This window comes from Rattus rattus, chromosome 5 (genome assembly GCF_011064425.1).
Source record: "Rattus rattus isolate New Zealand chromosome 5, Rrattus_CSIRO_v1, whole genome shotgun sequence".
NCBI lineage: Eukaryota > Metazoa > Chordata > Mammalia > Rodentia > Muridae > Rattus > Rattus rattus.
The window spans coordinates 155,502,329-155,518,446 of NC_046158.1; the positions used below are offsets into that span (position 1 = coordinate 155,502,329).

The 16,118-nt window shown below is 46.3% G+C and overlaps 1 protein-coding gene across 1 annotated transcript in view; it reads left to right on the top strand.

Annotated features, from left to right (window-relative positions):
• The window catches only part of Cdh26 (cadherin 26), a 52,535-nt gene that overhangs the window by 4,500 nt on the left and 31,917 nt on the right, over window positions 1-16,118 (top strand). The window contains exons 2-3 of the mRNA XM_032902656.1: window positions 6,725-6,829; window positions 9,046-9,207. Coding sequence (XP_032758547.1) covers window positions 6,725-6,829; window positions 9,046-9,207 — 267 coding nt within the window. The remainder of the gene's footprint in view (window positions 1-6,724; window positions 6,830-9,045; window positions 9,208-16,118) is intronic.

Here is a 16,118-nt window from a genome sequence, read left to right on the forward strand (position 1 = left end):
GTGCAGTTGTATGCAATTACTCAACACCACGCAGATGAGATTCAGACTCAGGGAGGTCAAACCACTTGCCTGCCGTCATGCGGCTACTGAAGAAAGGGATGGGGTTGGAACTCGGGCCTGACTATTGTCTTCTCTGTGCAGAGAAGGCAGTCATCACCGGTTATATGTGGCAATTTAAACTTTGCTTGAGTCTAATTTAAGACTCAATTCCATATGTGCATGCTCATCTTCCAACTATTCAGTGAGAACCACGTGGCCAGTGGCTGCCATACTGTAAAGTGCCTGAATACTCTATCCCCAGGGTGCCCTCGGACTGCCTGTTTAGAGCCCAGAAACTGGACAGACTGAAGGCCAAGGAACCTGTGTAGAAATGTCTTGTGGGAATTTAAAATGCTGATTTCTAGGACTCCAAATCCTCCTTGAACTGACGTGTGCATTAATATTTTAAATATTCAGACCGGAGCTGTGGCTTGGTTAGTAGAGTACTTACCTAGCACACACAAGGTCAAGGGTTCAATCCCCAGTGTCCTATAAACTGGAAATGAGGGTTGCAACAGTTGATGCCTGGCATTGTGTAGGGGAGATAGGAGGATTAGAAGTTTGAGGCCATCCTTGGCTATGTAGCAATACTGAGTCAGCTTAGGCTACCTGAGACTTTGGAGAGAGAGCTCAAGCATTTTCAAAAGAACATTTTTCTATTTGGGGGTCTTAGTTCTCTCTCTCTCTCTCTCTCTCTCTCTCTCTCTCTCTCTCTCTCTCCCTCTCTCCCTTGTAATTTATTCTGGGAACTTTTAATTCTCAAAAGATATCATTCCCCAGCCCCCAGGTAAGCTTGAATGGTACGAGTGACCTGGCCCAAATCCGATCTCACTTGTGAAAGGACATTCAGGGTTGGAGGGGCAAGAGCTTGCCTGCCTGCCAGTCGGATAAAACAGCCTGAGGTAGGCTGCAGCGGGGAAGTCAGCCTGGGGACAGTCCTCTTAGCACTGCAGAGAGCATTATGCAAATTGCTGTGAATGGTGTCCTTTTAGGAGGAACAGCCTCAATTGTCCAGGATGGAGGTGTAATAAGCGCTCTTACAGAGTCATTTTGGCAGCAGGAACAATTTCGAGTCCTCTGCATCATGCAGATGAGCCATTCTGAGGCTGCACAAAGAGAAGAAAGAGCAGACAGGGGCTGCAGTGCGGGCTTCAGGTACCTCTCTGGCAAAGTGTAAACCTCCCGGCCTTAACTCTCTTTGAGGATGCAATTGGCTTTTCCTGCCTGTCGACTGGGCACATTTGCACTATTAGGACAGAATGAACCTACAGAGTTGGAGTTTGAGGCAGTCACTTAAAGACTCCATCTTAGACTGAGAGACTTGAGAGGGACAGACAGACTTTTCCAGGCCGTCGATGCCCCAAAGTCTGGGACAGAAACGAAATCAATCTCTGCATTCATTTTCAAGAAATGCAACTTCTTCTTTAAAATTAATTTTAGAATTATTCGTATTTTATGTGTATGGGTGTTTTGTCTAGATGCCTCTGTACCACATGTGCTTGTTCTGATGAAAGTTGGTAGGGGGGGTAGGATCCCCTGGAACTGGAGTTATAGATGTTTCTGACCCACCATATGGCTGCTGAGCATTGAAACCGGGTCCTCTGGCGCTCATGATTGCTGAGCTATCTCTGCAGCCCCAAGGCCCTACATTTAAATCTCCCAATATTAATCAATAAACTCAATGTCTGAGTATACTGATTTAAGGGCTGAGGATTCAGAGACTTTGAAAGTTCTTTCTTCAGGGCTAGAGGCATCGTGAAGTTGCCGATGAGGTTGATGTGAATGGCATTCTTCAGGGAGGACAACTTCTGGACATACATAAGGATTTGAGTTCCACATAGAGCACACCTGTCCTCACAGGGCTGGGGAAGAAGATACAGGAAGATCCCACGGCTGCACACACATATCCATGAGTGCATGTACATGCATGAACACACATGAATGCATACTTGCATGCACACACATGAATACATACATACACACACATGAATACATACATACACACATTAATACATACATGCACACACACAGGAATGCATACTTGCATGCACACACATGAATACATACATGCACACACATGGATACATACATGCACACACATGAATACATACATGCACACACATGGATACATACATGCACATACATGAATACATATATACACACATTAATACATACATGCACACACACAGGAATGCATACCTACATGCACACAGATAACTTTTCCCTTCAGACAAATAGTTAGAAATAGAAATAATTGTCTGTTGCAGACCACAATGTCATCATTTGTTTTGACAGAAACAAAACGACCCAATGATATAGTGCACCACCGTGAGAATGGCTCACCACACCTGGACACGTGTAGAGTGTGTTTTCATTTCCTGTGAAAACTCAAAGCCCACCGTGTCACCATGTGATCCTGAGTTAAGATGGACCCCAGATAGGCAGTGTTGGTTTATGCCTTTGGTCCCAGCACCCAAGAGGCAGAGTCAGGTGGATCTCTCGGAGTTCCAGGCCAGCCAGAACTACACAGAGAAACCCTGACTCAAGAAACCAAAACCCAAAACAAGCAGAACAAAAAAAGAAAGAAAGAAAGACAGAAAGAAGGAAAGAAAGAAAGAAGAAAGGAAGAAAGAAGAGAAGAGAAAAGAAAAGAAAAGGAAAAAGAAAAGATCCACATGTGCTACTCCTCTGTGGTCACACTTGGTGGTGACCTGGTGGAAGATGGGACCACTGGCTATGACCCTCCTGATTTCAGTTCATATCCTACAGACTCTGACTGTATGAGTTGTACTTACTGATAGTGTGTTAGAAGCGGAAGTGGACAAATCTTAACCATGTTTAATTCACTAAAGAGAACAATAACCCCATCCATCACATACAAATATGAATAACAGACATTTACTCTGAATAACCGTGTTTTCCAGATTCTGTGTAATGAGAGGAGCAGTGCTGTTTGGCGCTGTTGAGTTGTTAGGGTGTCTGGCTTCGTGGGAGACAGCTGGGTTCTCCTCTCTGCATTTGCGTTTAATCAGTCATGAGCGCTGTTCAGCAGAAGGATGTACAGAGAGTCTGGTTTCCCACATGTTTGTGCTTGGAAAGATCTGAATCCTTTGAATAGGGAATTCCGGGTTTTTCCTTTTGAGACCGCACCAAAACTCAACAGTATCAGTGTCCCAGCTACCTCGGATGATGTGGAACCTGAATATACTTGAATGGGCTTCCACTTGATATTGTAATTTCCCCACAGAGATGCTTTCCCCTTAGATAACAAGTCACAACACAGAAAGAAAGAATCCACTGAGGCTAGCTCAGTGAACCCATAAACTTACGGGAGTCCTTACAGGAACAGCATGGGTGAGGCATTACCCACAGGAGCATGGGTGACTCTTGGGCAGCCATATCACCTGTAAGTCCCACCCCAGCATGAGTGACAGCTTGCTAAAGCTGCATTACTTCCGTTCCCTGTGGGACTGGCCATCAGCTCCACAGATGTATCTTCTGCTCTGGACCCTTTGCACATCTTCTGGTTCTACGCCCTCAGGCCTCAGTTCATCTTGTGGGTCTTGTGACTGCATGTAGGTGCACATGTGCGTGTACGTGTGCATGTACGTGTGTGTGTGTGTGTGTGTGTGTGTGTGTGTGTTGCTTTGATGAACACCGTGACCTGTGCTGCAAGCTCCTTTATACTCTGAGCCATCTCACTGGCCCATCAAAATACCCTTTATGAACATTCATCAATTGTTAATTTTTTGCCCCATTTGCTTTATTGTATGTTCCCAAAGTGCACACTTTCACCGCCTCTACCTTTTCCTCTTAAGAACACACACTCTGCCTTGCTGTTAGCTCTGGGCTCCTTTGCAGTACCTGTCTTTGTGTTTCCACAGTCTTGTGTATGGATTTTTTTTTTTTTTTTTTTTTTTTTTGGAAAGGGGGTAAGGCTGTTGGAATATAAATCACACAGTAGGAAATTCTCAGTGAGATGCCGAGTTCTCTGACTTTACCGATTACTGTAGATAAAGGAGACAGAAGAGAATCCCAGTTAGGCCGCCATCATCGGCTGACATTTTGTGTGTTGACTCCTGTGCAAGCACCGAAGCCTTTGTGCTGACCCTGGGTAGACGAGGTTAGCTCTGTCTCGTTCAGAACGGTGGGGTGTGTCAGGGTTGAGCATCCCTTCCATGGTCAGTGACACACCAGAGTCTTTTGGTTCATTTCCTTGTGGTTAGGGACAAGGTGGTCATAAATTGAGGTGCAGTTAACAAGAAGACATCATAGCTACTGACACTAAACCTAGGGGCTGGGACATGGCACCCAGGTAGAGCCTCTGGGCTCCATCCCTAGAACCATAAAACAGGAATCTAAATGCAGAAGTGCTTTCTGGGTATTTGTGCCACTTCTGGCACTAATTAACTGCTAATTAATTAGTGTCATTTTTGCTTGAAGGTCAGAGTCACTAACAGTTTCCAAGAGGAAGCTGATGGTTATCTTGATCACCCAGGTGGGTTTGGGAGTCAGTTCCAATGAAAGAGGTCAGAGTCTGCTCTTTGGCCATAGACAGGTGGGGCTGGGTTCTTCTGTGCTTTGTTCACAATTGCTTTGCAGAGCATAGAACTGCAGCCAGGTATGGTCTTCAACAGCCCCCAGGGATGCCTTCATGTCTAACAAGAGGAACCCGGAAAGTTCAGAAAGCATCCAACAGTGAAAGCCTGCAGGGTTGTACAACATAACCTTGTTTGTTGGATTAAGATGCCCTGGTTCTGATCCCTTTAGGTTTCAGGGCGGGCACTGTGTTGCCCACCACTGTGAATATTACCCTCCCTCTCATGCTGCCTGAGCATGCTTAGTGTTTTTAATTCTACCCATTCACTTTATAAGAAAGCCATTCCAAAAAGCTCAATGCTATTGCAGAGTGAATAGGACAAAAGTTAATGTAGGCAGAATCCATCATGACGTATAAGTAGATGGCCATCGCGTAACGGACTTAGTGAGAAACAAGCCATTGGGTTACATTCTGTACAGATTCCCTTGCCTGGCACCATAGTCTAAATCGAAGACTGACTGAGTTCCATTAACTTTTCTTGGGGAGATGTGGCAAATGTCTAGGGGCATCGGTGATTGGACAGAGAAACATTTCTACCCAAGTTGACCAGTTAACTTATTGGGATTACTGCCAGGGATGTGGATTATCCCCAGATAGCTGGATCACTGGGGAGTCCTCCCACCCCAGCATGGACAGCAACTTCTCCGTAGCAATGTGGATGGAGTCATAGTTAAACTTCTACCCTCTGGATCAGTGGTTCTCAGCCTTCCTACTGCTGTGACTCTTTAACTCATTTCCTCATGTTATATTGACCCAGAACCATAAAATTATCTTTGCTGTTACTTCATAACTGTGATTTAGCTGCTACTAGCTCCCCCCAAAGATTGTGTTCATCTGGGACACTGGGACAGGGTTAGATGTTGGGGGAACAGGAAAGAGAATCCCCATCTTCCTTCTGTGAAGGAACACCAACAGGACTGATCTTGTTGAGGCTCTTCTCTCTCTCTCTCTCTCTCTCTCTCTCTCTCTCTCTCTCTCTCTCTCTCTCTCTCTGTTGTTTAGCCCTCTTTACTGCTTATATAACCTTAAGTTCAGGGAGGGGGGCCTTGTGCATTGGAAAATTGAGTTTTTCCTTTCAACCCCTTAATTCCCAGAAATAAAAGACTGTAAGGCTAATTATTTATGAATAAATGCCTAGGCCATAAGTCTAGCTCATAACTTATATAACCTGTTTATTCTAGTATATGTCTACCACAAGGCTAGCTTCCTCTCCTCAGTTTCATTCATCTGTGTCCTCAGAATTCAGGGTGAAATTTCCCCTTTATTCTAATTTGAGTTCAGCTTCATGGCTGGTTTATGTCTGTCTCCTTACCATTCCGGAGCAAATCTCTTATGTCTCTGATTAGTTCCCAGAATTTTCTCTATTCCTGCTGAATATCTCACCCCCTATTTCCTGACTCAGCTCATGGGCCATAAGCTTTTTATTGATAGGTGATGCTTATAAGCGATTATCTCTCTACAGTGTGACCTGTAAATTTCAAGGATTTCCTGAAACTTGTGATTTGTTTATTTTATGAGTTTAATGAGTTTCCTTCCAGAATGGAGTGCTTCAATTCAGAGGCTTATGTCTCTGCATATACATGTTTGTTAAAAGGGAAACTGGTAGATATTAACATTAAAAGTCTGTTAGTACCAAATGGAAATTTACTCATCAATGATTTCAGGAAGAAATCCTGAAATGAGAGACTAATGAAGGGACTGCGTTTGTTTGCTTATTGATATAGTCCACACAGTTAGACCTGGTAGACACTGGTCTTTAATTCCATTTTGCAAAGCCCTAAAGCCATCTCACTAACCTTGAGAAATCAGTGGGCAGCCTGTGCTTCACCCTTCGGAATGACAGCATCTATTAAGGGGACAGACACCTGCAGTGCCCAGGCTCAGATGGTAGCTCTGAGTGCAAAAAAACCCCAAAAACAACAACGACAACTACAACCACAACAACAGTAGCAGCAGCAGCAACAAAAACCCAGAACATGCATGCTGTGTCAGCTCATAGTGCCCAGCTGTGGAGCTCAGACACCCAGACCCAGTCTGCCAAGCTTATTCCAATCCTTACTGACACTGTCATCCTGTGCCCTGTAGGGACAGAGCCACCAGCTTCTACAGCGATCCAAGAGAAGATGGGTTCTAACCACTCTGGAACTGCAGGAGGAAGACCCAGGGCCCTTTCCTAAACTGGTTGGGGAGGTAAGGACATCCTTGACCTCCTGTGGACAGAATGTCTCTTCAGGAGAGGACCTCGTGAAAGGATTTCTGCTGGCATTTGTAGATTATCACTTTAGGAAAAGAAGCCAGGATCACACCACTTGTTTTTAAAAGGGATTTGACGGTACCCTTGCTATGTACCTGCCTGACTTAGGGCCCAACAGTGGATAAGAGTAGGGGGGGGTGGGCACGGGAAGGACCCTGGATGCCTGATTCCTACAGACTATGCTTCTCCCACCTGAGGATGTACTTTTGTGCTGTGGCTTCTCCCTGGAGCTGTGAGGAAACTAACTCTGGGCATGCAAGTCTGTTTCACTGACCCCATGTAGGCATTCGAATTTAAAAAAAAAAACAACTCATTCTTAACTGTAGGAAGAGATTATTAAAATGCTCGCTTTGCTACAGGCATGGCGGTGCACACCTGTAGAATTCCATTGCTTGGGGAGAAGGAAAGATGGCGCCATGGCTAAAGGTGCTTGCTGCCAACAACCTGAGTGTGATCCCCAAGACCACTTGGAGGGAAGAGAAAACTAATTCCTGGTAGTTGTTCTCCAACCTCCACTGGCATGTGTACACACACACACACACACACACACACTCACACATACACTCACACACACACACTCACACACACGCACACACATACAGACACACACACTCACACACCAACAAACCAACCATCCAAACCAAACACCACCACCCCCCCACCCACAACCACACAAACCCACCCACCACAAGCAAAAACAACCCCCCTACCCACACACACACCACACCCCCACACCCACACCACACCCCACACACACACACCACACACACGCACACACACACACCACACCACACCACACACACCACACCCACACCCACACCACACACAACACACACACCCCACACACACACCACACACACCCACACACCCACACCACACACACACACACACACACACCCACACACACACACCCACACACACACACCCACACACACACCACACCACAACCCACACACACAACACACCCACACCACCACCCCACCACACCACACACACACACACACACGTGTACATACACACCACACACCACACAACACACACACACACACTCACACACACCACACCTCACCATACAGACACACACACACACACTACACACACACACACACCACACACTCACACACCACACACACACACACACACACACACACACACACAAATGATGGTCTTAATGCAATAATTTATTTAAGAAAGAATAAGAAGGGTCAGGCTCATGGCTTCTCTTCCTAAAAAGTTACATGTATGGCTGTTCTCTTTCTCATTCTCTCAAGACAAAGCCCACACAAACACATTGGTATGTGTTCTTCCACATACTTGCGTGCGGTTTAGGAGTGTGAATGTGCACACACCATCTTGTGACTTGCCTTTTAATGGCGTGACTGACAGACATTTCTGGCAGGGCACATCATCAACCTTCCGAAAGGCAGCCGAGTATCTGAGGCCATGGAATGGGCAGCCCAGTGTGTGGTTCTTTCTGATCACACGAACGTCTGTGCTTTCTCCAGTTTTTCTATTCCGCTCTGTGCTGCAACCCACTTCTTAATATGTTTAAAAAGTCTTATTCTTACTTTTAATTGTGGGTGCACATCAGTGCAGATGTCTGTGGAAACCAGAGGAGTAGGATCTCACTGGAGCTGGAGTTATAGGTCCTGAAACGGGTGCTGGTATCCACACTCTAGGCTTTTGTGAGAACAGAAAAGTGAGCACTCAGCCAGCTCTGCACAGTTTCAGATTTAATTTTTTTTTTTTGTTGTTGGCAATGCCGTGTGTATGTCTATGCCCTTGTATAGGTTTGTGCACACGAGTGTGGTTGTCTGCAGAGGCCAGAGGCATCAGATCTCCAGAGTTTGAGTTACAGGCATTTGCAAGCTGTATGGGTACTGGAAGTGAACCTGATGTTTGCTGGAAGAACATTGAGTACTCTTAACCACTGAGCCAGCTCTGCAGTTCGCTGCCCCGGTATCTTTGTTCCCACAGTTCTGCTAAGCCCTTTGCTTCCTTAGCAACCCCTTGGAAGTGTGATGGCTTGTTTCTATTCCTGAAAGATGTCTTGGTGCTTAGCCCTTGCTCTTTGAAGATCACTGTGCTTTATTCTCAGATTCCTTTAACTTTTTTTGTTTTTGTTTTTTTGTTTTTTTTCCCCTCCTTCCAGCTCTTCAATAATATGTCAAAGAATGTGTCGCTGATGTATTTAATCAGAGGACCTGGTGTGGATGAATTTCCAGAGATTGGTTTATTCTCTATAGAAGATCACCAGAGTGGAAAAATATACGTTCACCGCCCCGTGGATCAAGAAATGACACCGTCTTTTATGGTATCTAAAGTGGGGTATAGTTTAGGCCTGTGTTCAGTGCAAAGCTCCTGTAAGGTATTGAACTCGGTAAGCGCTTGTTGGCTAACTCTGTTGGGATCCAGGATGTTAGTACATTTCCGAATGTGTCAAGTTGTGGAGGTCCACACGGGACACGGCTAATTCTGGAGTCATCTTTAGACCTTACTACCATGAGTGCATGGAGCTGTCAACATGCTTTCTGACCACTGTCCCAATGGGATTAAGGGATTGACTATAAAATGCTATGATTTGGTTTCTGGCAGGTGACATTTGGAGTGTGGAGAGCAACTACCCACAGGCCCTGGGTGGCCACTGCTGAGGGAAGGCTTGGTGACCGGTTATCCAGGCCCATGTGGACCCAGGGATTTTTATCACTCCAAGGACAGACAAGCAGTTGAAATTCAGGTTTCAAACCAGGAAAGAAAATTACAAAGAAAAAAGCCTCAAGTCACCGCTGGCTGGTGTATCAGGTTCCCAACTCCCCCAAGGACCCAGGTTGTCATCCTTTGTTCTTGTGGATTTGTGGAGCAGGGAGTGGCTGTCAGTTAATCCCTTCAGGGTGGGACTATGACGTTTACTCTCTGAAGAACACAATTTTATGCAGTGTTCTCCCAGCAACCTCAAAACACATACATGCAACAAAATTTAAGGCTCAAAGTTACCAGAAGGCTTGGGCTCATGTTTAAAGGCACAAGAATTCTCCCCAAACCCTACCAGATGCCGCGTTGAATTTGTGACTTTTCCGTAGTCACTCGAGCTAGTGAGGAAGAAAAAAGTTAGAGAGGAATGCAGAAGGAGCTTTTCAGTTCTTTGTAAACAGTAGCACCAGAGGATGATGAGATGCAGATTCGGGCCTGGGGAGGTGGCTCGGTCCGCAGAGCGATTCCCAGAACCCAGGTCAGACCAAAGCTGAAAACCATGTGCAACTGCAACCTCAGCTGGGAGGCTCCTTTGCCGGCCAGCCAGTCAGGAGATTGGTGAGCTCCGAATGATCGAGAGATGCTTTTACAAAAACATACTGCAGAGAGACTGAGGCAGACCCTTGATGTAGGCCTCTGGCCTCCGCAGGTGCACACACGCACACACACTGTGCACATTGCTTTGTTCATCTGGATAGGGCCAGGCAGGCAGCATCTCTAACGAGCCCTGAAGTGATGCCGGGCTACTGTTCTGCTGCTGTGCTGACAGGAGTGGGCCTGGTGCGCAGTGGCAGCAGGAGCTTTGACAAGGTTGAACCAAATGTTTAGCCTCAGTGTGGTTGGCCTCGCTTGTTTGCTTTAAATGCGTTGAATGACATGGTCGGAACTGGTATGAAAGTCACAGGCTTGACAAGATGTTTGTCCCTGGTAACAGAGTCCATCCCTAGGCGCCTTTTCTGAAACTTGGGGGAGTTCCCAGGCACCATTTAGAACAAAAAGGTGTCGTATGTCAGGGATATGCACCACATCTGCGATCTGAGGTCAGAGCAGACCACTTGGACATGGCTTTAAGCCAATAGGAAGTTTTTATTAGCTGTCAAGGGACTGCACTAGAGTTTGGGACCCAGATGTAGTCCTGAGACTTTCTTGGGGTGGGCTTTTAAACACAAGTCATATCCCAGGTTGAAACCCCTCAGTTAGCAAGAATAGTTAGCCAGATGCAGAACTACAGAAGCCAAAAAGCCAGGCTAGTATATTCAGGGACTCTCCGAGGACTATGGTCTTTGATGGATCAGGTCTTTGCTCTCTCCTTAGCAGGTGTTTCTTTCTGCATGCTGGGTCCCGAGGCCTGAGTGGTACTTCTGTCGTGTACTAGGTCTGGGGACCTGTTATACCATGATATCAGGATACCATGTCTTTCATCATTTACTGTGTGTGGTGGTTTGAATATGCTTGGCTCAGGGAGTGGCACTGTTAGGAGGTGTGGCCTTATTGGAGTAGGTGTAGCCTTGTTGGAGGAAGTGTGTCATTGTGGGGATGGGCAATGAGACCCCCCCTATGTGGAAGCCAGTCTTTATCTGTTTGCCTTCTGAACAAGATGTGGAACTTTCAGCTCCTCCAGGCACCTGCCTGGATGCTGCCATGCTCCTGTCCTGATGATAATGGACTGAACCTCTGAACCTGTAAGCCAGCCTTACTTAAATGTTATCCTTATAAGAGTTGCCTTGGTCATGGTGTCTGTTCGTAGCAATGAAACCCTCACTAAGACATTCGTGTGTGTGTGTGTGTGTGTGTGTTTATGTGTGTTAAAACACAAGTTTCACCCTCTTCTGCATCTGAATATCCTTCTTATTAGAACATTGGCCAATCCTAGTCCAGTATTAACTTGATTGCATCGAAAGGACACAAATGTGTATTTCTGTACATGTGGAAGTTGAGTGTCTTCCTCTGTTACTCTTCACCCTACTTTTTGAGACAGCATCTCTCACTGAACCAAGACCCATCTGCTTTTTAGTCTGCCTGTCCAGCTGGCTAGGAGGGCCTGTTAACTCCACATCCCTAAGGTTAGGATACAGATGGATGACACCGTGACTGGCTTTTACATGGGTCTTCAGGATCCCAACTCCTTTTTGCATGATAAACACTTTACCAACTAGATAATCTCCCCAGTGCCCACAATGGTCCTTTATATAGATTTATGTAAATATGCAAATGCTATGAAAAATCAAGCCACCTAGTCCTCTCATTTGACTGTAGAGTTTCAGGAAGGAAAACGCAGGGTGGAACTTATATGCCACCACCTCCACCCCGTCATCCTCTCTTTTCGACTCTGATTCACTTTCTCTTTAATGTCAGAATTTTCTGGAATGTGTGCATTTGTGTTTGGTTTTGAAGTTCATCTCACCCATCATAATTAGAGTCTAAGAAGTGCAAGACCCTGGCCTTCCTTGTGACCATCCCTTTAAGGTCAAGAGCAGGGCTTTAAGGTGATAGTGTCTCAGATCAGTATATTGGATGAGTAGGTAAGAGACCAGGCTGGTCAAATCGAGTCTTCTCTCTAGGGTCCAGGAGACCTATCTAGTTAATCACACCTATCAAAAAATGAGCAGTCATGGTAAAAAAAAGTCTCAGTCACGGTAACTGTGAATGTGTCCTTATTGGACCATTGGGTCCTTGTGATGCAATCAAGTTAAGATGAGGTCATACTGGGCCAGATTGGCCAATGTCCAAAGAAGGAGGAGGAGGAGGAGGAGGAGGAGGAGGAGGAGGAGGAGGAGGAGGAGGAGGAGAGAAAGAGGAAGAGGGAGGAGGAGTAAGAGGAGAAGGAGGAGGAGGAGGAGAAGAAGAAGAGGAGGAGGAGGAGGAGGAGGAAGAGGAGGAGGGAGAGGAAGAGGAGAGGAGGAGGAGGAGGAGAAGGAGGAGGAGGAAGAGGAGGGGAGGGAGGAGGAGGAGGAAAGAGGAGGAGGAGGAAGGAGGAGGAGGGAGGAAGGAGGAGGAGGAGGAAGAGGAAGGAGGAAGAGGAGAAAGAGGAAGAAGAGGAGGAAGGGGAGGAGGAAGAGGAGAAAGGAGGAGGAGGAAGAGGAGAAGGAGGAGGAGGAGGAGGAGGAGGAGGAGGAAGAGGAAGAGGAAGAGGAGGAGGAGTAAGAGGAGAAGGAGGAGGAGGAGAAGAAGAAAAGAGTAGGAGGAGGAAAAGGAGGAGGAGGGGAGGCTGAGGAGGAGGGGAGGAGGAGGAGGAGGGGAGGAGGAGGAGGATGAAGAGAAGGAGGAGGAGGAAGAGTATTTACACACAGAAGAGAATGAATACTTGGGATTAAACTGTGAGGAGATGGAGGCAAAGCCTTGAGCGACACCAGCCAGGGATAAGGCCAGGGATTTTTGGGCTCACCAGTGACCAGAAACCCCATGAAGAGAAGCCTAAGCAGGCTCCATGTCAGGCTCCTGTCATAATGGGTTTCAGTTCCAGCTTCCAGAGCATGAGGGCAAATCCACTGTGATCATGAGACTATCACCCTCAGGTGGAGGGCCCCAGCTGTGGAAAGTATGGAAAGTAACATAAGCCACATGTCACCCAGCATGCTTCACTCTAACCAGCCGATCTTCTTCTTAAGTGCTGATTATTGGTTCTGAGACACTAGAAAGACAGGATAGCACTACAAACCAAGGAAACACATGGAGGCTGCAAAGAGAGACTCCAGAAGCATGCTGTTCCCCAGTGCAACCTGAGGGGTGTGTGTATCTCAGTCAGGGTTTCTATTCCTGCACAAAATGCCAAGAAGCAAGTTGGGGAGGAAGGGGTTTATTCAGCTTCCACAGTGCTGCTCATCACCAAAGGAAGTCAGGACTGGAACTCACACAGGGTAGGAACCTGGAGGCAGGAGCTGATGCAGAGGCCATGGAGGGATGTTGCTTACTGGTTTGCTTCCCCTGGCTTGCTCAGCTTGCTCTCTTATAGAACCCAAGACTACCAGCCCAGGGATGGCACCACCCACAATGGGCTGGACCCTCCCACCCTTGGTCACTAGTTAAGAAGATGCCTTAACAGCTGGATCTCATGGAAGCATTTCCTCAAGGGAGGTTCCTTTCTCTGTGATAACTCCAGCTTGTGTCAAGTTGACACACAAAACCAGCCAGTACAGAGGAGGTCTCTAAAACCAGACAAAACATATAGAATTTGGGTTTGGGAAGTGGTGGGGATGGACTCGCTTGTTAATGCTTATAAACCTAAAGGAAATCTGTAAAAAATCTGCTGAGAACTGCAGTATGATTCTTGATGGATTCACAAAGAGAAGCATGTTCTCTTTTCCCTGTGTAGGAATCTCTTCTGTTTATTTTAAATCTTCTCAGTTTCACAAGACACAAGGACCCATTCCAACCCATCCTTTTACACTCTTTCAAATAATTATGTATCGACCATCCATGCTCCACCAGCCTGACCCACTTCTAAGTCATGCATGTAACTGATTTCCCGTTGTGCCTTGGGCATTTAAGACGCTTCCTCTGCTAGTCTGACTGCGAGGCTATAGATCTTGTGCGTGTAATTACAAGTGGCCATATGGCGGTCCATCATGCAAGTGCTGCATGGTTTGTTTATCCAAGGGTGTAAATCTCTGGGCTATAACAAAAGGCTGAAAACCATTCCAAGTGCAGAAAGCACCGGAGGTATTTCCTCTCTGCATTGTGACTGAGTTGCCTGGAATTTCTTCGTGTCTTGCCAATGAATAAACAGTACTCAGGCTCCTCGGGCCTCTGTCAGAACTAAAGGTCTCAGATGTAGCTTTTAGGATAATAAATGGAATATAAAATAATAAACACAAAACAAACACATGGTTCTTGTTTAAGTGGGAGGATTACAGTTGGCCCAGTCTGAGAGCTAGAAGTCAGGGTGATTAAGGAGCAGAGAGCTGCCAGCGCGACCATGAATTATGGAGGACGAGGGAGCAACAGAGTGGGAGCGAGCCAATTTGCTTGTGAAAACTTTAAAAATGTATGCCAGAATCCCTGAGGCGGAGTAGCTAAGGAGTAGGAGCCCTGCAGCATCCGTCAGCCTTACCGGAGGAGACTGAGGTTGCCCGGGCTGGTTCGGAGATGCACGGTGAGAAGAAGAAGGGTAGACACGTGCTTCGGGCTCTGCTACCCGGCTGGAGCGGGGTTCTTCTACTTCCTCCAGGGATTGAGTAGCCAATCATCCTCTCTCTGGAACAGAGAGCACTGGCTGCTTCCTAAGGCTTCTGCGAGGGTGGGAAGGGTCCATCTCTCTGCCTGGTACCCCTCCGCCCCACTTCCTTAAGGAACTCATTTTTCTTGACACCTTTAGTAGGATCCTGTGCCTGCAACCAAGGTCCGCTTGTGGAGTGGTCCTGTGCTCGAGGGCAACTGCTTACTGCCGCTCATGGACACTGTGTTCGCTGCAACTGAATTCCTGCGGGCTCCCAGCAGGCTCTGTCCCTATTGCCTCCCAGTCTTTAGCAGATCAAACCTTGCATTCTGGAGCAAGGGGAATACAGTCATTTAAAATTATACACACATCTCTCTCATATGCAGGCAGATCAATAGCTAGAACTATATATACATATGTATTACCCGATTTCATTTTATAATTAATGGCACATTTTGAGTTATGTGGTCATCATTGCCTTATTTTAATATTGCAATTGGTGGGATGTACTTTTTACAGCATTTTCAGATTCATGAAAGAACAGAACAGCTCCTGGAGGGAGTTCCCAGAATTCCTTGCGGTCAGCGTCTTGCCCTGGTGTGATGTAGTCTCTGTTGTAATTAATGAGCTAGGTGTTTACAGTGTTACCAACCAAAGCCAATTGCTTGCCTACTTCCTGTTCAGATGTACTCTTGGTGTTTTGCATTGCATGGGTTGATAAGGTACCATTATCACAGCCTCCTGCAGAGTAGCTTCCCTGCTCCAAAGTCGCCCAGGCTCTACTCCCTTATTGAGAAGCACAAAGCTTCTATTATCTACACCCGTTTGCCATTGACAGGTTATAATGGAGCTGTACTCCTACAGTTTATAGCCCTTTTAGGCAGTTTTCTTTGTAAAAAAAATTATGGGCACATGTGTGCGCATTCGTGTATATATGTACATCTATGTGTTGGCACACATGTGTGCACATATGCATGAATGTGCATATGTGTATATGTGCATGTGTGTGCTAATGCATGTACACGTGCATGCGTGTGTGTGTGAGTGTGTGTGTATGTATGTATGTATGTATGTATGTATGTATGTTCTGGTTTCATTTCTGATGCAGTGACAAAGCACTCTGACAAGAGGCAACTTAGGGGAGAAAGGGTTTATGTCTTTCTTACAAACATAAGATCTGTAGTAATGGCTCTCCTTACTTTTGTGATTTTGACACCCTCTTTTGTCCTTGTCCTTTTTGTGTGCCCAATCACCCGCATCGGTTTTTCTACAGCCTTGTTAATTTAATCAATTGTCTAAAGGACTAGTGTCTAGTTCCA